Source organism: Poecilia mexicana, unplaced genomic scaffold (genome assembly GCF_051168715.1).
Source record: "Poecilia mexicana isolate PSO_F unplaced genomic scaffold, ASM5116871v1 scaffold_22, whole genome shotgun sequence".
Classification (NCBI taxonomy): Eukaryota; Metazoa; Chordata; class Actinopteri; order Cyprinodontiformes; family Poeciliidae; genus Poecilia; species Poecilia mexicana.
The window spans coordinates 16,725,837-16,747,985 of NW_028263391.1; the positions used below are offsets into that span (position 1 = coordinate 16,725,837).

A 22,149-nucleotide genomic window follows, 5' to 3' on the forward strand; every position below is an offset into this window, starting at 1 on the left:
GTAGACAGGCCTATACTCTATGTAAATTTGCACTATGGAGCAGAAAATTATTTTGCGTTGGTGGTTGCACAATGATCACCTAAATTGTTTATATTTCACTGTTCCAATCTGCATATATCTTAAAGCCAACCAAGTTGTCATACTTGCCAATGGAAGTTGTCATACATCAAGAGAAGTTAGCATAAGCTCTTTTTTCTTACTACAGACAAGTAAATTTTATGGAAGTGGTCTCTAAATTGATCAATCTTGAATTGCTCCTACAATCTTTCTATTGTTGGGCTTTAATAGGTATTTTTATATTAAAATAAAAGCACTGTTCACATCCAGCTTGCACTGACGATAAATATAATTCTGAAGGAAATTGCATTACCCTTTCATCATTTATTCTGCTGACCTAAGAATCTGACAGAACCCCTGTTTCTGTAGGCCACAAACATACACTGCTCAAAAAATAAAGGGAACACTCAAATAACACATCCTAGATCTGAATGAATGAAATATTCTCAATGAATACTTTGTTCTGTACAAAGTTGAATGTGCTGACAACAAAATCACACAAAAATCATCAATGGAAATCAAATTTATTAACCAATGGAGGCCTGGATTTGCAGCCACACACAAAATTAAAGTGAAATGTTCCCTTTATTTTTTTGAGCAGTATATTTTAAGATTTAAATATAAAGGTTCGACTGCCGAAATATGCTGTTTTCAAAAAACGATGTGATGAGCAATTCAACTCACATGTATTTTTCTAGCACATGAATGGCATGTTTTGCTTCATTTATATGATGATGCCATCTACCTCTCACATTATATTAAAAGTAACGGATCTCCAACAAATCCACTTGTTAGAGATCCATTAAACCCACTGCAGGTGAACTGAATTTACCAACTTTCATTGACAGAATAAACCTACGAAGCACATCCATGCCACGGCTTGAGCCTTACGTGATCAAATTTTCCGTGTTTCCTTAAAAGTGGTTCAATGCAAATGAAGTAAGCAAATTTCTGCCCAAGTTTGAGAGCACCTGTTTGCATTTTGGATCTCGCTGAAGAGAAAGGCTTAATTCATAACTGAACAAGAGGACAGTTGTGTTCGGAGTTACATGTGAAATACAGTGGAATCAGTAGTGAAAACAGCAATGTTTCTCCCCAATACCGTGACCTGCTAAGAAAGCATGGTAAATGCATTAACGGTATATTCACTCATGACATACATATAATTCAGTGTCATAGTTATTTGCTCTTTTTTTAAAAAAAAAAAAGATAGTCACATTTGAATGTTTAAGATCATGAAACGTTTCTTTTACATCAGGAAAAGACACCCTGAGTAAATTCTGGCTGCTTTTATTAAGGCAATGAAACTTTACAATCCAGTCTGGCACTAAGTAAGTGGGCCATAAACCTGGTTGTGCCATTGTAGGCAGTGACCACTGCCATCACATGGTTGTGATAAGTGGCAATCAGTCAATACCATTGCAGTAGATTAACTTTGTTCCTCTCTTTTTTTGAAAAGATGTTTTTCTTCAGCCACATTTTAATTTTTTATGCAGTGTTTTTAAGGATATGCAATGACACCTCAGTGGAAATAAGTTTTGGCATTGACTGAACTACAAAGCTTTCATTTTGTTTTCCTTTTCTGAGCCATTCAAAGCTGGACTTGTTGGTAGGCTTTAGATTATTATTCTGCCATAGAACCAAGTTCACTTGTTCACTTGAACTTAGGGTTATGAACTGGTGGCTTGGGCAAGTTATCCATGTGTCAAAGCAGCAAAGCAGACACAAAGCATCACACTAGATAGGTTCACCACTGTTGTGTTTATTTGTTGTTTGTTTCATCATATGGGGTTAACAGCTCTTACTGGACCTTAAAATCAGTGTAACCCTTCCCTGCCTAAGAGATACTGGAATTGGTGCCCTGGTTAAACTAAATAATTTAAATTTTAGTAATAATTAAATTCATAATTAATTACTCATAATTATAATTCCATGAGGTCTGATTCCCAATCATTTTTATGCCAACATGTGAGGTTCCTGCAGCATTTTTGGTTTCCATAATTCTGACTCCCAACAACAGCTACAGTTGGATGTTTGTGGAAAGTTTTTCCAATTTTTTTTTTTGAAAAGTACATGACACGGGAGGGAACAAAAAGCCCAATAAAAATGTGGCTTCTTAATTTACATCTCCTTCCTGAAAGCAAATTCATAATCCTAAACTTTCTGATCTAACTGGACTACCACTTCCTTTTGACACGATTCCTCCCTCTTTGGGGAAATGTCCTGTGTTTTTGTCTCTTCTTGACTGTAACTCTATTGGCACCTACATGTTACATACCTTTCAACAATGATGCCACCATTTGCAGTCTGAAGCATTGGTACCCCACTGAATACACAAAACCTATGTGCCCTGATCAGATGCATGCTGCTAAACTTAAATCATATTGACAGTCGATAGTCTGACAATTATATTCCCCTGCACATTTGACTTTCGTCTTTTTGTCTACATATGAATGATAACATCTATCTTCAGAAAGTAGCTGAGGACAGGACATTTTTTTTATCCATTTATTTGCTTAGACAGGGTGAAAATGAAAGCACAGATACAAACAAGATGCAGCCCATTAATTTACACTGGCTTCTGTCAAACATTGCATTCACAAACTGGTCCGTACAAGTAGTGTGTAATAAAAATTTAAATTCAAACCTATAAATACACTTAAATAAAGAAATACATACAGGCAACAAAACATAGGCAGTAATTAAAAACAGTTGGGCGGAAAACAAATGTCTCCAACATTGAGCCTCTTACAGATGTTAATTGTGCAATAAACATGCAAAAACAAACTCTCTTATCATATATCACTTTGTCATTTCATATTTTGCAAGTTGATCCACTCCACTGAGATCCTGAGCTCTGTGTGCTTTCTGGAGTTACACAACCCAAAGGACGTGGCTGACAACTCGGAGCATTATCCTGATCAATCGCTGGATTGGACAGCATCTATTAATGGCAATAGCTAGTGACACTCCACCACATGCACTATTATTAGCTATTGAGTCGTATCGAGCCAAGAGAGTTGTATGACGTTTACAACTGATGCATAGCCATATTCTCCTAAAATGAGCCTTCTTAGAGGGTGTAGATAAATGCCAGTGCAGGGGAACCTGCGCAGCAAGAGCAGCTTCCAGAACATCCAATTTGTGTGGAATTACAAAAATTCATAGGTGCACTAGCAGGAGTGGCGACAGCGTGTGAGGCCAACACACGGGGCTGGGAACGGTGCATTTGGCATGCACCCCCTCACAAATGGTTCATTGCCTCAACTGTAAACCTATCTTTATGTGGAGAAACCTATACTATACTGGAAGCTCTTAGTTGTTTCCTGAAGTGTGAAAAGTGTGAAAAGCCTGTAGTAAGGCTAGGAAGTAAGTAAAGACTGTTTTGCTGTTACATTGCAAAACGGCCTTTACCTGTTTTGCAGGAAAAGACTGTTTATGTGTTTTCTCTTAAAATGGTAATGGTGTGTCAGTATCACCTCAAGTGGATCACAAACATAATATTGGTGGATCAAGTTCAACCCATGCAATGTCAGGACCTTTCAGTTTATTAGGAGACATCAAATCACTGACCCTAATCAGGAAACAGCAGTACCTTAGTTTGCCTGTAGGGGTGCTAAAACAACTGAAGAAAACGCAAGTATTAACAGCAAAAGCAGGTTACCTTACACTCTCAATTGTTACCAAAATCTCCTGCTTCCATGTTTTGCTACCATATTATTGGTGTATTTTTAATGAAATCAGTAGTGCTACCTTAACAATTATTTTCTTCTGATTCAAGACTGATGCATTTTGCTAAAACTGTCTCTTCCGATTTCACTTTTCTTTTTAATCTTTTGGCAGAAGCCTCTCAGCAACCATACAAGCTTATTGGCAGGTGTTTACATACATAAGGTAACACCAATCGGTTTTGACAGAAGTGTGAAATGGGTTTTCTCCCTCTGGGCTACCGAGTCTACGAGCAGAACGAGCTGCCAGAGGGAGAGGTAGATTACCTAACACAAACTTTGAATGAACCTGTAGAGCGAAAAATGTGCCAATGGTGCCTCCTGGCAAAAAAATTGACAGCTGGTGCTACAATTATGTGTGATTGCATATTTAGCACAGCTTGAACATTATATCGCCTTGTGACGTTTTGGTCATTTCTGGTTGTTTTGTCAGCTATGTAACTTAAATACCTAGAGACATGATCAAATTTAAAACTACACTTATGCTGACCATAAGGGTCACAGAGCCCTAATAATGATCCAAACCTCCTCCATGGGGTTAAGTGACATCTGAATTGAACTGTTTGTGTCAAATTAAAGGAAGCTGCATGCAAATGCATGTGATACTTTGCAGATTCATATTGGTAAAAGATCTGGTAAAAAGTTTGATAATTTTGTGCAATTCTGGCTTTGTCTGTCTCATAATATAATGGTAATAAACATATGTACAGTGTATGTAGATACATTAATGGATATACTTGATTCCTCACAAGTTACTTTTTAAAAGTTTGTAGCAGTAAGGCGAAAAATGTAGGGGAGTTCAACAAGTCACTGTACACATTACCTTTTTTTGTAACCCAACAGAAAAGAATCATATTTTAAATGTTGCTTACATTTATATGTATTCATCTGAATCAGTCCAAGTAGTTACATTTTGGAGAATAGCTTTAAGTGAGTCACATTCTCTTATCCATGGTGTTCTCTTGGCCAGTTGTAAAAGATCCACATTTATCATACCAATCACTCAAAATTTGCATTCCACTGAAGCTGTGGAGTTTCATTTAGAAAGTTAGAAAGTAGTACCTGTTACTGTTTTGCTTTTTAAATACAAATGGTAGTATGATATGGTAAGGTAAGACAGGGCTTTTAGTAAATTATGGAGTCAGACTGATGATTTCCTGGAGATTATCTGAGGGAAGAAGTCCCTGATTTCAGGTCAGTTTAAAACTCAAGACTGTTTTTTACATTTTGGAAAGAGTCCGACACAGAGAGAAAACTCTTTAGACCATTACAGCAACTGCCACGTGAAATGAAATGCTGTCCTTCATTTCACGCTTATGAAGCAGAATGTCTTCTGCTTCATAAAGCAGAAGACATTCATCAGACAAAAATGTGATAAAGCTCCACAAGAAAAGATGTTGAATTTCAGTTGGGAATATGATTTAATTCATTCAATGTCCAAAGGAGGAAGGAATGAGTACCTTAACCATAAGGAGACTTGGACACAGTCTCTGAGGTTTGGTTGCTGCTCTTGGTTTGCTTGCTGACCTCTGGAAGGATCCTGCTGGAGAAGTAGTAGTAAACGAACAGGAAGAATCCTACAAACACAGAATGCATTCGTTATTTCTTCCTGTTGCCTTTCAGGAACTTGGTCTGAAATTCAAACTTATCAGTTTTAGGCCTACCTTGGAAAGAATTAAGGACGGTGAAGATGTAGTAGGAGGGAAGGAGCAGAGGGCCGTAGCTAAAAAAAGCAAATCCCCAGGTGATGCCCAAGAGGCAGAAAAGTCCCAGAAGAGAGAAAACTCTTTTCTTGGTGGATTCTTGGGTTTTTGCTTCTTTGGGTGTAAAGTGTTTGATCTGCACTACGGTTACGACAAATATGGTTAAAGTGAATATGAACACAATGCCATAGTAACTAATGTTTACAACTAAGTGGGTCGCAGAATCAGGGATCCAGCACCTGGAAATCATGAAAGAAATGCAATTATTTTGAAGCATGACAATCAAATTTAAAATCTGATATATATCTAATATTTCCTTACATAGTTACAGAGGTTCCATTATCATCAGAAATGTCAATGTAGTCATATTTGCTTGAAGCAAGAAGTCCAACAACCACAACAGCTGGAACAACTAAACAATATTTTTCTTTTAGTCATTAGAATCTGCAGACAAATCAATGAAAGTTTTCAACATATATTTCTTACCCCATCCCGTGATGCAAATCTTGCCCATATAATATTTGATGCCTGTGGAGATCTGATGTAGATTGAAGTACAGGTGCAAGGCCTGCATGAAGAACCATGTGAATGTGGCCAGCATGCTGTAGTGCAGAACCGCTGCCATCGCCACGCATGCTGCTGAGACCTTCAGTTTAGCGATTGACTCATTTACCAAGAAGCAAAGGTTCAGGAAGAACAAGGCGACAAAGAGATTCATGAGGATCTTTACAGATTCACTGGCTTTAGTTTTCCTGTGAAGCAAATTGGTTTGTGTTATCAACATTGTTCAGAGAGGAATAATTCAAATCAAAAAGCAGACTTTTTGATATTTTTACCTGATCAGAAAATGCATGAAGAGAGCCACACCCAGGAAGAACAAGGATATGCCACAGCCAGCCTTTGTGATTTGGGTCAGGGTTTTCAAGTCAGAGGAACTGATCTGTACATCTGTGGACTGATTTCAAACAGGAACATGTATTTAATAAACTTGAAACACTTTTGAATGAAATTTACTTTAAAAAATAATTGTATAAAAGTTTATAACCATGAGAATAGCAAAAAATGTAAGATGAGAGCACTGGCATGTGATGCTGCCATTGGCCTCGTTTGTTAGGCAGCCATCCGTGATCCACTTGTTTTTGCCACCTGGTGGACAGTCATAACACAAAGAAAAGCATGAGACTGGACAGGAAAGAAAGAAAATAAAGCTTTGAATTCAATGAAAGATTTGGGAAGCATGGGTTTGGATGATAAAATTATAGGAACTGATATAAAAGAGCAAACTTGGGTTTTCTTACAGTTCCTTACAGGCAAGGCCCTGTTTTATTTATTTAAAATATGTAAGAAAATACTGCAGTTTTTTCAAAGAGAATGCAAGGTTTTAATGAGAAATACATGTCTTAACTTCCCTGACAGCTCCAATCAGCTGACATCTTGCAATGACATTCTTAAGCCTGCATTTATAACTTTACTGGGTCTTTTAAAAAAAACTGTACAGTATAACCAGAAAAAAAAAATACCTTCTTCTTTACTTGTGCCATCCCATGATACACAAGTGGCATTAAATTCAGTCTGCAATAGCATAGAAAATAAATGAATACAGATGTGAAATGATGGCTGTTAAGGAAGTAGTTAATATCTCTCTTACCGTATTCACATCAGTGAAGTGAATATCAATGGTTTCTGAGAGGTTGGATATGCTCACTCCCATTTCAACCCCCATCATTTCATTGTTGAAAAAGGAACTGGTTTTGTTGAGCTGTTAAAAACAAAACAAAAAATAAATAAATAATTGCTTTAAATAATTATTTTGTTTTACAAAATAAGGTAACATTTTGGTTTTACCTTCTCAATTTCTGGGAAAAGAAAAACTCCTGCAAATGAGCCATTTTGTTCAACAGCCGATTTACTGGCTTTCTTAGGAAAGTGAATCGTTTGCGTGATGTTTGTCACCCCACTATTGTTTCCCTTGAGAATCTATCACAAACAGAGAATATTAGAAAAACTCAACTTCTATACCTTTTTTTATCTGTTTCTTATTGTTCTGTCATGAAAGCTGTGTACCATTACATCCCCACTTGATTGAAAGCCAAAGTCCATGACTGTCTGATTTTGTTTTGGCAGTCTAGACATAACCCCAGTAATGTTGCCCATTTTGATGGCAGCTGTGCTGGAGTTGCCCATAAGGTCCAGTATGTAAGTAAGATTCTTCATTAATTTTCTGTAATGGAAAAATATTTTTCAAATAACATTGTCAGACAATGTGGTCAGCTTCTGTAGGTGTTTGTGTTATTTTTACATTCATGCCAAAAAATAATATATATTTACGCTGCTTGATCTGAGCCCGGAGGAGTCTTCGGGGCTTCGAGAGTTAAGAGTTTTTCTGGCTTACCGTCTTCGACTAGTGGCACGCTTGACTGGTTTTAAACAAAAAAAATATGTTTTATCTTACAATGTAAAATGTCTGTATCAGTATTGCAGTGTAGTGTAAAATGAATGTTTATCTTACAAGCAAAATCCCAAAGAATGTAAGATGAGAGCATTGGCATGTAACGCTATCCGAGTTCTTAATTGTCTTGCACCCATCTTTGGTCCATTTTGGTTCATTTCCTGGTTGACAGCAGAAGCACAAAGCCAAAAGATGAAACTGAAATTAATCACAAATAATACGTTCATACTCATATAAATGTATTACTTGCAGTTAGTGAACAAAGGTGACACGTTTTGCTGTTGGAAAGCGAAATGAGACTAAAATTTTGCTAGAAAACTTTTCATAAAATGAATTGTAGCCACCTTAAAAGTACACAGGATGGTGTTAAAACCCAAACTTTGTTTAAATGTGCAAGTTGACAAAATGTAAATAAATACATCTGTGCTATTAGTTTGGCCATACTTAAATATACAATGGTCTTGGAGAAATGTTAATAATGAAAGATTCATTCATCTGCTCGTCTTTGCTTTGGCCTGTATATTTTGTTGTGTTTCTGTGTTTCTGTATATTTCCAAATATAACTTTAATTCCATCCTGTACTAGGATAAATGTTTCACTTGTAAAGAAATATATTTATTTTTAGAAAAGATACAAGATGACACCAAAAACACATTCCTTTATGTTTCAAATAATATTCACAAATCTAATTGTTTAGCAAAATGTGCTATAATTTAGATGGGCTAAACTAAAGAAATACAAATTACTTGATCTAGACTAAAACTAAATGTAGCATTAGTCAAAATACAGTAACTAAATTTAAAGTGAAATCTGCTGCCAAAGTGAACATTGCCACTCACTAACTTCTTGTGCAAAGTTCTTGTGTACTTTCTTTGTCATGATAAATACGTTATGTCTGAAAAATACGCGAAATCTATTTGCTACTTCAAAGATGGTTCAAGAAGCTAAAGAATTTCTCCTCATAAAAGTTTGAGAAATTATGAGACTGACTCAGATTTATGCAAAAGCTATTTTCTAAGGAAAAAACTCTTTTAAACTAATATTGTGTCCTTACAGCAAGTCTTTACAAATGGACCATTTATGAAAGTATTATTGTTATCCAACTTACCATTACCTGCTTTGTTATCCCATGATACACATTTGGGAGTTAATCCAGACTGCAGGATAAACCAAAGCAAAATATAAAACATCTGAACATGTATTCTGCCTAACGAAGCAACACTTTGAGAGATACCTTCACCAGTGTGGCATCGTTGTACTGAATTTCAATGGGTTCTGATAGATTGGATATATTTGGTCCCATTTTAATTTCTAGCACTTCACCATGCAAAATAGATGAATCGATGTCATTCTGTTGAGAGTAAAATATGTGATTTTTACAGTATCAAAAAACAACAACAACACTCAAAACAAATATACAATTTGATCTTACCTTAAACACTCCTGGAAATATTAAAATTCTTAAATAACTTTCATTTTGTGCAAGCGCCATTTTTATGGCTTTTATGGGGAGGTGAATTTCGGTGGCAAATATTTTCATCTGATTGTAGCTTTCTCCAAGAACCTATCTCAAATAGAAATGATCAAACTCAGGAAGAATAATTTTTTTTACAAATTTGTTTCTTTTTTTAACTGAAGCTACATACATTTACATCTTTACTTGATGTGAAGCCAAAGTTCATGACAGGAGAATTCAGTGATAGTTTAGCAATCACTCCAGTGATATTGCCTATTTTAATGGCTGCTGTGCTGACATTGTTTTGGGCCATTTGGTCTTCATAACCCTTCAACTTAGACATAATTTGCCTGCAATAGAAACATAATTACTTTAAACATTTAAATTTCTTGACTTATATAACTCCAATGGTAGCTTTTATTAACATATGTTGTGTAATGATGTTTTTTATTGCTATTATTAAATAAGATACTCACACTGCATTCTTTGGGTCCACACAACTTGTTAAGTTGTCTTCAAAGGTCATCTCTGGTTTCATCAGAGCCTTTGGTATGAAACAAAATAATGGATTTAGCTCTCTTGGTCAAGTAGAAGAATAAATCATTTGAAATCAGAAAAATCACTTTACCATGACAGCAATGAATGCATTATGCGAGCATCGGCAGTTGATGTGGCCATTTGTCTGATTTGTTAGGCATCCATCTGCTGTCCAAATTTGATTGCCTAGTAGACAGATGTGACACAGGACAATAACATTAGACACAGAATCAAAGTAGTGACAGATATTTTAATAAAAATAATGTCTTCTTTCTGTAAGTAGGTAAACACAAGTGGCCATTGAGTGTTTAAAAGTTGTCCTTTATATTATCTTTGAAAAAATTGTTGAATTTCGTATGACAGATATAGTGATGCACCACTGTATTAAGAGATGTTTATCTGAAGAAGAGAACTAATGAAAGCTGTGCGGTTGCTTGTACAAGATCTTGAAAGTGTTGGGAAAGATACATAATTTATATACATTGGTGCAAAAAAGTATTTAGTCAGCCACCAATTGTGCAAGTTCTACACTTAAAAAGATGAGAGAGGCCTGTAATTTTCATCATAGATATACCTCAACTATGAGAGACAAAAGGAGAAAAAAAATCCAGAAAATCACATTGTCTGATTTTTAAAGAATTTATTGGCAAAATATGGTGGAAAATAAGTATTTGGTCAATAACAAAAATTAATCTCAATACTTTCTTATATACCCTTTGTTGGCAATGACAGAGATCAAACATTTTCTGTAAGTCTTCACAAGGTTTTCACACACTGTTGCTGGTATTTTGGCCCATTCCTCCATGCAGATCTTCTCTAGAGCTGTGATGTTCTGGGGCTGTCGCTGGGCAACACGGACTTTCAACTCCCTCCAAAGATTTTCCATGAGGTTGAGAGATCTGGAGACTGGCTAGGCCACTCCAGGACCTTGAAATGCTTTTTACGAAGCCACTCCTTCGTTACCCGGGCGATATGTTTGGGATCATTGTCATGCTGAAAGACCCAGTCACGTTTCATCTTCAATGCCCTTGCTGATGGAAGGAGGTTTTCACTCAAAATTTGACGATACATGGTCCCATTCATTCTTTCCTTTACACGGATCAGTTGTCCTGGTTCCTTTGCAGAAAAACAGCCCCAAGCATGATGTTTCCACCCACATGCTTCACAGTAGGTATGGTGTTCTTCGGATGCAACTCAGCATTCTTTCTCCTCCAAACACGACGAGTAGAGTTTTGACCAAAAAGTTATATTTTGGTTTCATCTGACCATATGATATTCTCCCAGTCATCTTCTGGATCATCCAAATGCTCTCTAGCAAACTTGAGACGGGCCTTGACATGTACTGGCCTAAGCAGGGGGACACGTCTGGCACTGCAGGATTTGAGTCCCTGGCGGCGTAGTGTGTTACTGATGGTAGCCTTTGTTACTTTGGTCCCAGCTCTCTGCAGGTCATTCACTAGGTTCCCCTGTGTGGTTCTGGGATTTTTGCTCACCGTTCTTGAGATCATTTTGACCCCACAGGGTGAGATCTTGCATGGAGCCCCAGATCGAGGGAGATTGTCAGTGGTCTTGTGTGTGTTCCATTTTCTAATAATTGATCCCACAGTTGATTTCTTCACACCAAGCTGTTTACCCATTGCAGATTCAGTCTTCCCAGCCTGGTGCAGGTCTATTATTTTGTTTCAGGTGTCCTTTGACAGCTCTCTAGTTTTGGCCATGGTGGAGTTTAGAGTGTGACTGTTTGAGTTTGTGAACAGGTGTCTTTTATACTGATAGCGAGTTCAAACAGGTCCCATTAATACAGGTAATGAGTGGAGGACAGAGGAGCCTCTTCCAGAAGAAGTTACAGGTCTGTGAGAGCCAGAAATCTTGCTTGTTTGTAGCTCACCAAATACTTATTTTCCACCATATTTTGCAAATAAATTCTTTAAAAATCAGACAATGTGATTTTCTGGATTTTCTTTTCTCCTTTTGTCTCTCATAGTTGAAGTATATATATGATGAAAATTATAGGCCTCTCTCATCTTCTTAAGTGTTAAGTATCTGTTTTGATAACGTTTCTGTTGTTGTTGCACATCTGTTTTTATGCATTGACGGAGGATCTTGTCCAGAGTTACAGTATTTTCATAACAGTCACTCAATGGAGTAACATTAAGTGAAACCTGGGAAAAGTTTGAATTTACATGTCTGGAAGCTTCTCTTCAAGAGCACCACAGTTCTCGTAAAGAATAAGTGATACAAGTGCAGATGCTCTGCCCACGAGCATAGCACAATACATATAGAGCACCAGAAATCTGGTTCATGAAAAATGATCCTATTTTGTCACAATAACATATTTAAATAAAAATGTGTGAAGCATTTTAATAGATTTAGGCTAAGGAAATCAAGTCACACATTTGTTGCAGGAAAACAAATTCCCCCAGTCTCCCTGCGGTTCCTGACAAGTTGCCTAGTCACTTGTCATGACTAGGCAACATGGATCAGTTGAATTTGTAAAATCAGACCTTTTTCTTTTCTAAGGTTTTGCAGCAATCAACAGTAACGCGAAAGCAGAAAGTCTTTTTCTAGTTCTAGTTCTGTATTACATTTTCTATTGCTACACTTATTTCATTGCACTTTATTCATTTCTTTGTTTAAATCTCACTCAAAATCTTTTGTCTTTCTGAGCATAAATTTAGTCCACCATAGAGAAACACAGTGAAAAAGCACAAACATCGGTTTATCGGTCATTCTTGTTAGGGGAAGAAAAAGAAGAATGAGCCAAACTGCCTTAACCCTCTGATGCATAAGTGGCCTTTGAAGTCATCTTTTTGCAATATCTTTGTAATGAAAATTTTCCATTGCTTCATATTCCAGGTATTCCTCAAAAAATATGTTACTGATATCATGCAAATTTTTTATTTACCTTTTATACATTTTAAGAAATAGCATGTTTTATGTTACTACCCCATTCTTCCGTGAGTGGGTCCAAAATGACCCGCATTCATTTTCTATGGAATTTAATGGGAATCTTTGTTTCTTACCAACTGTGACTGTCAGGAAAACATTTTATAGTGAACCAAACACACTGAGACATAAGTGTCACCCCTGAATAGTAATATTTTACACAGCAAGAACTCTTACATATAAGTATTAGTTTTATGTTTTTTACCTCACAAATGTGCGTGCGTGTGTGTGTGTGTGTGTGTGTGTGTGTGTGTGTGTGCGTGTGTGTGTCAATCATGAGTACTGACAGTCTTATTGTCACAAATCAACCTATTAGCCTTCTTCAAACTTAGCCAACACTAGTTATCTAACCAACTAGCTAACATTACCAGCTATACTTTACTGTGCATGTGTATTATTTGTGTGTGTGTGTCTCTTTGTGTGTCTGACACCCTGGATGAGAAAACCGAGAGAGAGAGTGTTGAATGACATACAAAACCTATTGATCAATGTGTTCAAGGTTCTTTCTTTTATCATCTCAATAAATAAAATAAAAATTCATACCTATAGAAATAAATGCATAAATAAATGAGCCAGAAAAGTATAGAGCGCCTTCTCTGGGTTGGGGAGGATGTCCTGCCCCATGTCCTGGAGGAGTTCAAGTATCTCAGGATCTTGTTCACCAATGAGGGAAAAATGGAGCAGGAGATCGACAGACAGATTGGTGCAGCGTCTGCAGTGAAGCAGGCGATGTACCGATCTGTCGTGGTGAAGAGAGAGCTGAGCCAAAAAGCAAAGCTCTTGATTTACCGGTTGATCTAAGTCCCTACCCTTGTCTATGGTCATGAGCGTTGGGTCATGTCTGAAAGAACAAGATCACAGAAACAAGCGGCCAAAATTAGTTTTCCCCATAGAGGGTCTGGGCTCTCCTTTAAAGAGAGAAGCTCAGTCATCCAGGAGGGATTCAGAGTAGAGCCGCTGCTCCTGAGGAGCCAGTTGAGGTGGCTCGGGCATCTAGTTAGGATGCCTCCTGGACGCCTCCCTGGTGAGATGTTCCAGGCACGACCCACTGGGACGAGACTCAGAGGAAAACCCAGGACATGCTGGAGGGACTATGTTTCCCAGGTGGCCTGGAAACACCTTGGGATTCCCGTGGAGGAGGTGGAACAAGTGATTGGGAAGGGGGAAGCCTTCAGACTTCCCCCGGACGGACAGATGGATGGACATAACATATATACATACACTCACATGCGTGATGCACACAGCATAATAGAATATAGATAGTAATGTTAGCTAGCTTGGTTAGCTAGCTAGTTTCAAGAAACGTGCTCTTTCTTCACACCTTATCCCAATACAAGTTTACAACATTCATTAGATCAAAAGTGACACACATGCTTCACTTTATTTTCCTCACTTTTAGACCAATTTAAATGCATTTGTCAGTTTTGTAGCATACATTGCATTGTAAAGAGACAGTAACTTTACAATGTTTTTCTAGACCATGGATATATGAGAGTTTTTTTTTTTACTGTTTAATCAGTGTTTCTTACCTTTGCCATCCCAAGACACACAGGAAGCACTGTAATTTGTCTAGAACAAATAAGAAAATTCACAATTGGAATACATTTTCTGTCTACATAAAGAATATGAGGAAATTTCTTAACATATCTTTACCGTGTTCACGTTACTGTAGTGAATGTTTATGGCTTGTGAGAGATCGGAGATGCTTGCTCCCATTTCAATCCCAAACATTTTATTGTTCAAAAACTCCTGCAAGAGAAATATAATTAATAACTAATCAATATATTGATATTCACAAAAAAAAAAAAAAAACATCAAATCATGTTTGCTCTTACTTCAGGCATTCCTGGAAAAAGCAGAACGCCAATGTATTTGCTATTTCTTTCTGCTGCCAATTCATTGGCTTCTTTAGAAATTTGAATCTGCAGATCAAGCTTCACGTCGTTCCCATTGTTCGTTTCCTTCAAAATCTTAGACAAAGAGAGATTATAATTAACCAGAACTCTTCTAAACTCTTGTTTTTCTCTTTCTGTTCTTGATTCAACAGAAGCTTCATACATTGACATCCCCACTTGCTGTGAAGCCAAAGTTCAATGCAGTTTGGTTTTGACCTTGTGGTTGCAGTTTAGCGATTGCCCCAGTGACATTGCCTAATTTGATGAATGCTGTTGTGAAAGCTTCCATCTGATCCTGGTAGAAACTGAAATCATTCATGATATTTCTGTAATAAAAAACAAAATTGATTAGTGACCTCTCACATTAATCAGCTATCTTGCACTAATGCAAAACAGCTCTATTAGAGTGCATGTCATCCTAGAATTATTCACATCAAAAAACAAATATTTACACTGCTTCCTGAACAGTCTCGACATTGTTTGTGTATGGAAAAATTAGATTTAGCGGCTGCTGAACCCCAGCTGAGACCGACGATTCACAAGATATTATTTTCACAATGGATGTTATTTTAGATCCAAACTTGAACTTGTACTTGTGCTTAACACTACCTGTGAATTGAAGCACAAACACAAGTGACCACATTTTGTGAACAAAATGTTTACTAAAATATTATTGGAACTTAAAACTTAGAATACCTTCACAAGTCTGCGCATCATTATATTGATTTTGGTATAGATGATCCAGAGTGATTCTAACATTCCTGCCACCTGACAACAGAATAAAATAAGTTGTTAAGAGCTATTCTACTACAAAGTTTAGAGACGTAGCAACAGGATGTAGTTACCTGGCTTCAAGCAGTTATCAAGATCAAGAATGAACTCTAAGTGGCAAATCATTCAAACAAACTAGATTAGAAGATGAGGCATTAATGACAATATATTTATACTGCTTGAACAGTGTTTGAGGGAATACGAGCATTTAAGGTTTTAATCACTTGGAGATGTAGATAGTTTGTACCTGCTGAGTTGTGGAGCTGTGAGAACTTGCATGAAAAATTGCTCATTGGGTTCAGTAACACCACAATGTCATGCTTGAGTAGAATCTCTCTACTGACAGTCAGGCTGTAAGTGCTGTCACTGAGCCGAACTATTTTGGTGCCACAGTTGAAATCTTCAATGCCACAACAACCTGAAGAAAATAAAACAAAACAAAAAACAAAAAAATCCTCATCATTTACTGGTGAAAATAGAAAACTGACTTACAGGAAGCTGACGATAGGTCAGACATTAGAAAACTGTACCGGCATTAGACTGCTGTGCCTGAATGTTAAAACAAAGATGAGTTCCGTTTTCTTCTTTAAAGACAACATCTGAAAAACAGAAAAAAATAAATAAATAAAAAACAACAAATAAGCTAAAATAACAAATTAACAAAATGAGATATACTATTTTTTTCCTGGGAAATTATGTCAGGAGTCCTTTTTTACATCGAGTCCAAGCTCACCTGATGGAAAATGAGGATCAACTGGAATTTCTTCTGCACTGACAAAAAGTATGTTTTTGAGTCTGTGTCTTTTCTTGGTGCCTGTAAAAAAAAAAAAAAAAAAAAAAAAACAACTTCAAAAAATACAAACACATCAATATGGGCAGAATAATTTTAAAAGCTGCTGTCACTTACTGGAAGCTTTACAAAAGTGGTTCTGAAGCACAATTACAGAGAAGAGAATAAAAATCTTCAAAAGAAGCATCCAGCGATGATTTACGGCCGACGGTGACATTTTAAAGGATTGAGCAGGAGCATGAAGATAGACCACAAATAGATAATATAAGTAATTTTTAAATGCACCTCAGGCTGCGGTTGTTTCTGTTGAATGACTCAGATGGAGTCTGAATTGTCCGTCGCTACCACAACACATCTTCTGTGGCATCATTACCATTTTGTCTTATTTAACATGCAAATGAATGGTGACGGAGTGGAAACATTTTAACAAAGGGCTTGTTTTGCTACAGACTGAATAAACTGTAGTACTTTTACACAATTCTTATTTTTACAGTCGTTACATATTTTAATTTTAATTTTTATGTTTTTAAACATTTTCAAAAGGAAACAGCCGTACTATTATCATAACATTCGCTGACTTTTATAATTTTTCCACAGTAAATCTTCTGTTTCTGCTGTTTTTAGAATAATTTGATTGCAACAGGCTTCTCTGTCTGTAGATACAGCTTCACCATGAGAATAACTTGTTATATATACTGCAGATGACTAAATACACTGAAGTGATACCATTTCATTAGATAATCTGCTATTTGTTAATGCAAACAATTGATCAGATGTACCCAATAATGTGGCAGATGAGTGTATTTTTTGGGGTTAATAAAAACAAGGACATTAAATAATGGTATAGCTAGAAAAGTTTTTTTTTTTTTTCTTTCTCACATTTTCAAAGCAGCACCTGCAAGTTTACATAGTTTAGTAAAATTAAGGGACAATACAAACACTGAGGTGAATATGTTTTAAAACTGACATGCAAATTAGTTATGATCCATAGTTTCCATTTCCTTCCACTTTGACTGCTGGGTGTTTCATGTCCGTCACGTACAAAGCCGTGCAATCTGGTAGTTGATATCAAAAGTAAATGTTTAATTTAATTAACAACCATAAATAATTTATGTTGTTTAAATGCCTGAATTGGCATTTACAACCAAAACATACAATTAATCCATTTTACTGCTAAAGGTTCATATGCTCAAGCATTAACTGCTTCCTTAAAAAGTGGTGTGAATAAAATGACGTAAACAAATATAGTTGCCACAGTGCTTTAATATCTATTTGCATTTGGATCTTGCTGAGCAGAAATACTTTATTTATAACTGTACATGGCAACAGTTGCCTGTTTGTGTTTTGTGTTACAAGAGGACTGCTGTTGAAGTCCTTAAAATGCTCCAAAAATGACTGAACTAAAGTAAGAGGAGGTTGAACTATGCTGCCCTCGCAATGTGTTGTTCTTATAAAGCTAGACAGCTAGCCCGCATCGGGAAATAATCCAATCCTTTATAGTTTTTCTTGGTTTTACTTTGCAACTCTTTCCAATAAGTCGATATCAAAACACAAAGAGGCAACTGTTCCCATGTGGAGTTATAAATAAAGTATTTCTGCTCAGCAAGACCCAAATGCAAATAGTTTGTAAAACTGTAACAAAAACAAAACCAAGTACACATCAGCCACAGATAAGATACAGAAACAACCAGACCCCAGCAAACAAATGGCTCCCAATTAGTACTAATTAGCTAACAATGTAGCTTAACTTAAAATTTTAGTTGTGAACAGAAAGCACTTTTCCTGATAAAATATTACACAATACTGAAATCATAATTGATAAAATGAATTTACAAATAAATAACGTCCAAGGGACAAACATGTCTGAAGGACAGCCAATGGCACCACGTGTACAGCCAGTCCGCTTCTGCTCGACTGCCCAAATTAAACACAGTGTCCACTATCACATAGGCATTTATCAAATTGAAATAATTTTGGTAATTCCAACTGATCTAAATCAAGATTTAACTTCAGACAGTGAGGAAAGAAATGTCTTTTGTTTTGGTATTAACTTATTTGATCTCTTGAGTATTTACAGAACATATGTAAATCTATTTACATGCAGTGAATCGTCACATAAGCCTACTGTCTCTGTTCAATTCATGCTTGAGTTATGTGTACCTGTGATGTATAGCTAATTTTCTAAACTGTTTTTTAAGCTAAACTATATTACAGTACTGGAAAAAAAAGTACTTCTATCTTGCTTGACCTATTTTGTTAAAGTTCAAGAACTTTGATTGGCTACATTTCTGTATCATTGCTCCTCTTTATTACACTCACCCTGAACATCAGGGTGAGTGTAACCTTTTGCTTGACTTCAGAAAAGCTCTTCCGCCGTAATATTATATCTTAATTTCTTGATTTTTAAGACCTGGATTTTTATGGATTATACTCAAGCACATCACAACGATATTATGACTTTAGTTGAAGAGGCTACAAATGTTTTACACAGTCCCTCCCCTCTTGAGTTGTGTTTATTTGCAACGATCTTGTTAACTTCAATCTATACATTTAAATAAACTTATAATTCAGACTACAATCATCAACATTACTCTACTCTCAAACATTTTTTGTCAAATCTAAATTCTATAAAACACTATAAAACAACTAATTTATCCCCCTATAGCTAAAAAAAAGAGATTGAATGGTACAAGGATAACAAAGGCTGATTTCAGATTCAGCATTTTAATATATAAAATTCTGGGATAATTTGTGTCCCATAATTTAGGTAAAAAAAAAAAAAAAAAAAAAAACTTTTTTACATCGAGTCCAAGCTCACCTGATGGAAAATGAGGATCAACTGGAATTTCTTCTGCACTGACAAAAAGTATGTTTTTGAGTCTGTGTCTTTTCTTGATGCCTGTAAAAAAAAAAAAAACAACTTCAAAAAATACAAACACATCAATATGGGCAGAATAATTTTAAAAGCTGCTGTCACTTACTGGAAGCTTTACAAAAGTGGTTAGGACAAAAATGCTTATTTAGAAAAATCAATGCTCCCAAGGAATCCACAACAAAAAATATGTAATTATTATCCTGTCCTTTATTGGTTAAGATGAATCTCATTCAGTTTCATTTCAATAGTCCTTCATTCATCCTCTTAGTAAATAATAAGTAAACTTATAATAAAGTAGACTATGATGTTTTTTATTCTTTAAAAACAGTAACCATATTTTTTACCTTTTATTATGGTTGGGCCATAACTTGGTTTTGGGCGTGTCGGGCACGGTGTGTCCCTGGCCCAGTCGGTTTTATGATCGGGAATTCCTCATAAAGGTAGTGGCAGACTATCTGATAAAAACACACTATGTGATCATTGTTTTCCATTCCAGGTGAGCCTGGGAAACTATATGAATTCAGGTGTTCCTGGTAAACCAGCACTGAATTTCTGCTTAGATGTCATGTATTACAGTCCTGAAAACAAGCTACATTTGTAGTTTTGCTTGTCCTGTTTTGTCATAGCTCAAGAACTTTGAAGTAGACAGATCAATAGTAGTATGTTGGATTTGTTTTACTTTAGATTATTAGTATTTAGTATTAGTATCATAAGGATTATTTTGAACATTTATTTTCACATTTCACTTTACTATTTTGTCTTCCCAGTCCACAGCAACCATGAGCTTTCTGACAGGTGTTTACATGCATATAGGATCCATGATCAGCCTCGACAGAAGTGTGAAATGTGTTTTATACCTCCAGGCCTCTAACATACAAGCAGAAATATAAATGGCAGAGTGAGGGGTGGGTTACATAAGATGAACTTTCTATGAACCTAAAAAATATAGGGTACAAGCTTCTGTCAAATTTTAATTAATCGAGTTTGATGGATTAAAGTGCCACGCCCAAATCAAAATCGATGTTATCGCACACAAACATCTGTTTATTTACGTCATTAAATGCTTATCGCACACAAACACCTGTTAAATCTGCGTCATCAAATGCTTATCGTATAAAATGACCGTTAAATCTGCGTCATCAAATGCTTATCGTATAAAAACATATGTTTTGATTTAAATTAAGTTCTTATCAATAATAAAACAGGCATCATTCTGGAACCTTCTCATTCTGGAACATTCTCTGGTGCATCACAATAAATTAATTTCTTATCAATGTAAAGCAGGCAGCATTCTGGAACATTCTCTCTCTTGCGTCATATATGTTCTTATCAATAATAAAACAGGCAGCATTCTGGAACATTCTCATTCTGGAACATTCTCTCTTGCATCACAATAAATTAAGTTCTTATCAATGTAAAGCAGGCAGCATTCTGGAACATTCTCTCTCTTGCATCATATATGTTCTTATCAATAATAAAACAGGAAGCATTCTGGAACATTCTCATTCTGGAACATTCTCTCTTGCATCACAATAAATCAAGTTGATATCAATGTAAAGCAGGCAGCATTCTGGAACCTTCTCTTTTATATCAAATGGTTAATAAGGGGTCAGGCCCTCTTTGTGACTTTTGACCCAGTTATACCAATGCAGCTCCTCCTCACACAGATAGACTCCACCCCCAACTGCTTTTATCTTCCTGCTCCTTGCAGATTCCCCAGCCCACTTTTATGAATCAGCCAATAGAGATAAAGGGGTGGGATTTCTGTTTTTCTGCTTTAAATCATTTTTCGGAGGCCCTGTCATTCTACTTGTTGCATTTGTTAGAGTAAGATCCACTTTGCTCTCACAGAAAAACAAACAAACAAAATGGTTCGCATTAAAAGAGAAAAGCCTCCAAAGAGAAGACATCAGGAAACCAATCGACTACCATGTGGCTCATCTGCAGATGGACAAACCATCAGGAGACCCTGCTTCATCACTGATGCTTCATCCTCTACACTCCTGGATAGAAATCTGATCCTACCTCCATCAGCATTCGAATCCTCAATTCAGCACGAGATTCCCACCTTCCAGGACTCCAAGCATCCTCCTACGCCTGATTCCTCTGGATCACCCCCTGCGTCTTCTGAAACTCCTTCATCCGGCGTGGGGGAAAAACGACACCGCACAGTGTTACCCAGTGGGACATCGCTCCTTTGTGAGACACCAGTCTCTGTTTATGAGAACCCAGACCGCACATTGGGTGCGCCACGCAAGGCTACCTTTTTTCTGTGCCGAGTGCAGAATCCATCATGTCATGTCCTGCAACAGGAGTGGTCATTGAAACCTTATGGAATGTCTGGAAAATGGGGATACCTTTTTCGTTATGAAACAGGAGAACTCTCTGTGTATCAGCTCGAGGAAGAAAAAGAACAACTAACAGCCTCATCAGTGACATGCAATCTGACCTACAACGACTGGGCAGTGTTAAGGTTGGCAGTTCCTCGCAAGAGAAAATCAACCCCACAACCAGAGGATGATAAAGAAAGGCAAGAAGAAGAAGGAGGAGAAGAAGGTGAGGAAGGAGAAATTAAAGTTTCCCCTCCACCTTTCAAGCAAGCTAAACTGCATCCCTTTCCCTCTGATCCTGAACTTGCTAAAGGTAAGATTATCTTTAGCGCTGTCTGGGAAAGCAAAACTACTCCATCTGGGCGCTGGTTTTTACGCGCCAGCATCCGTGAGATGAACTCGGACACTACCTGTGACCTGTTTGTGCTGGAAACTTTCAATTCAGACACAGGAATATTCAGGACCATGCTGGCTGTCCCGTTTCAGGTATGGTCAGATAAAATCTGGCAAGTTGGAGATCTGATCTCCAACTTGTTTCGAAGCTCCCGCACTTGGATGGATATTTTAACTGTCAAGAAAAGATTGAGATTTTTAGCTCCGCCTCCAGAGCCA

General features: G+C 36.7%; 2 protein-coding genes across 2 annotated transcripts; both read right to left on the bottom strand.

Annotated features, from left to right (window-relative positions):
* Positions 1-3,799: 3,799 nt before the first annotated feature.
* Positions 3,800-9,284, bottom strand: LOC148152829 (adhesion G protein-coupled receptor G2-like). The gene is made up of 14 exons (XM_088002361.1): positions 9,172-9,284; positions 9,046-9,094; positions 7,998-8,098; positions 7,817-7,905; positions 7,553-7,709; positions 7,334-7,465; positions 7,137-7,247; positions 7,009-7,060; positions 6,534-6,634; positions 6,325-6,443; positions 5,975-6,240; positions 5,810-5,900; positions 5,450-5,727; positions 3,800-5,362 (listed from the first exon to the last, which is right to left on the bottom strand). Exons 1-14 carry the CDS (start codon positions 9,238-9,240, stop codon positions 5,247-5,249), a joined length of 1,731 nt encoding a protein of 576 aa, XP_087858487.1. The 5' UTR covers positions 9,241-9,284; the 3' UTR covers positions 3,800-5,246.
* LOC106915007 (uncharacterized) lies at positions 9,249-17,569 on the bottom strand. The gene is made up of 16 exons (XM_088002842.1): positions 16,450-17,569; positions 16,276-16,356; positions 16,073-16,141; positions 15,790-15,960; positions 15,617-15,652; positions 15,468-15,539; positions 15,224-15,380; positions 14,935-15,097; positions 14,712-14,846; positions 14,530-14,625; positions 14,406-14,445; positions 10,022-10,116; positions 9,870-9,937; positions 9,584-9,743; positions 9,370-9,501; positions 9,249-9,254 (listed from the first exon to the last, which is right to left on the bottom strand). Exons 1-16 carry the CDS (start codon positions 16,547-16,549, stop codon positions 9,249-9,251), a joined length of 1,581 nt encoding a protein of 526 aa, XP_087858968.1. The 5' UTR covers positions 16,550-17,569.
* Between the last annotated feature and the right edge of the window lie 4,580 nt (positions 17,570-22,149).

Bases quoted from the DNA above. Each gene is read 5' to 3' on its own strand.
- LOC148152829 (XM_088002361.1), bottom strand. From the start codon at position 9,240: ATGGGACCAAATATATCCAATCTATCAGAACCCATTGAAATTCAGTAC. The intron at 9,095-9,171 runs GTATCTCTCAAA...TTTATCCTGCAG, and splicing joins ACGATGCCACACTGGTGAAG to TCTGGATTAACTCCCAAATG. The intron at 7,906-7,997 runs GTAAGATAAACA...GTTTAAAACCAG, and splicing joins CATTCTTTGGGATTTTGCTT to TCAAGCGTGCCACTAGTCGA.
- LOC106915007 (XM_088002842.1), bottom strand. From the start codon at position 16,549: ATGTCACCGTCGGCCGTAAATCATCGCTGGATGCTTCTTTTGAAGATT. The intron at 15,653-15,789 runs GTACAAACTATC...TTTGCCACTTAG, and splicing joins ACAGCTCCACAACTCAGCAG to AGTTCATTCTTGATCTTGAT. The intron at 14,626-14,711 runs GTAAGAGCAAAC...TTTCTCTTGCAG, and splicing joins TTTTTCCAGGAATGCCTGAA to GAGTTTTTGAACAATAAAAT.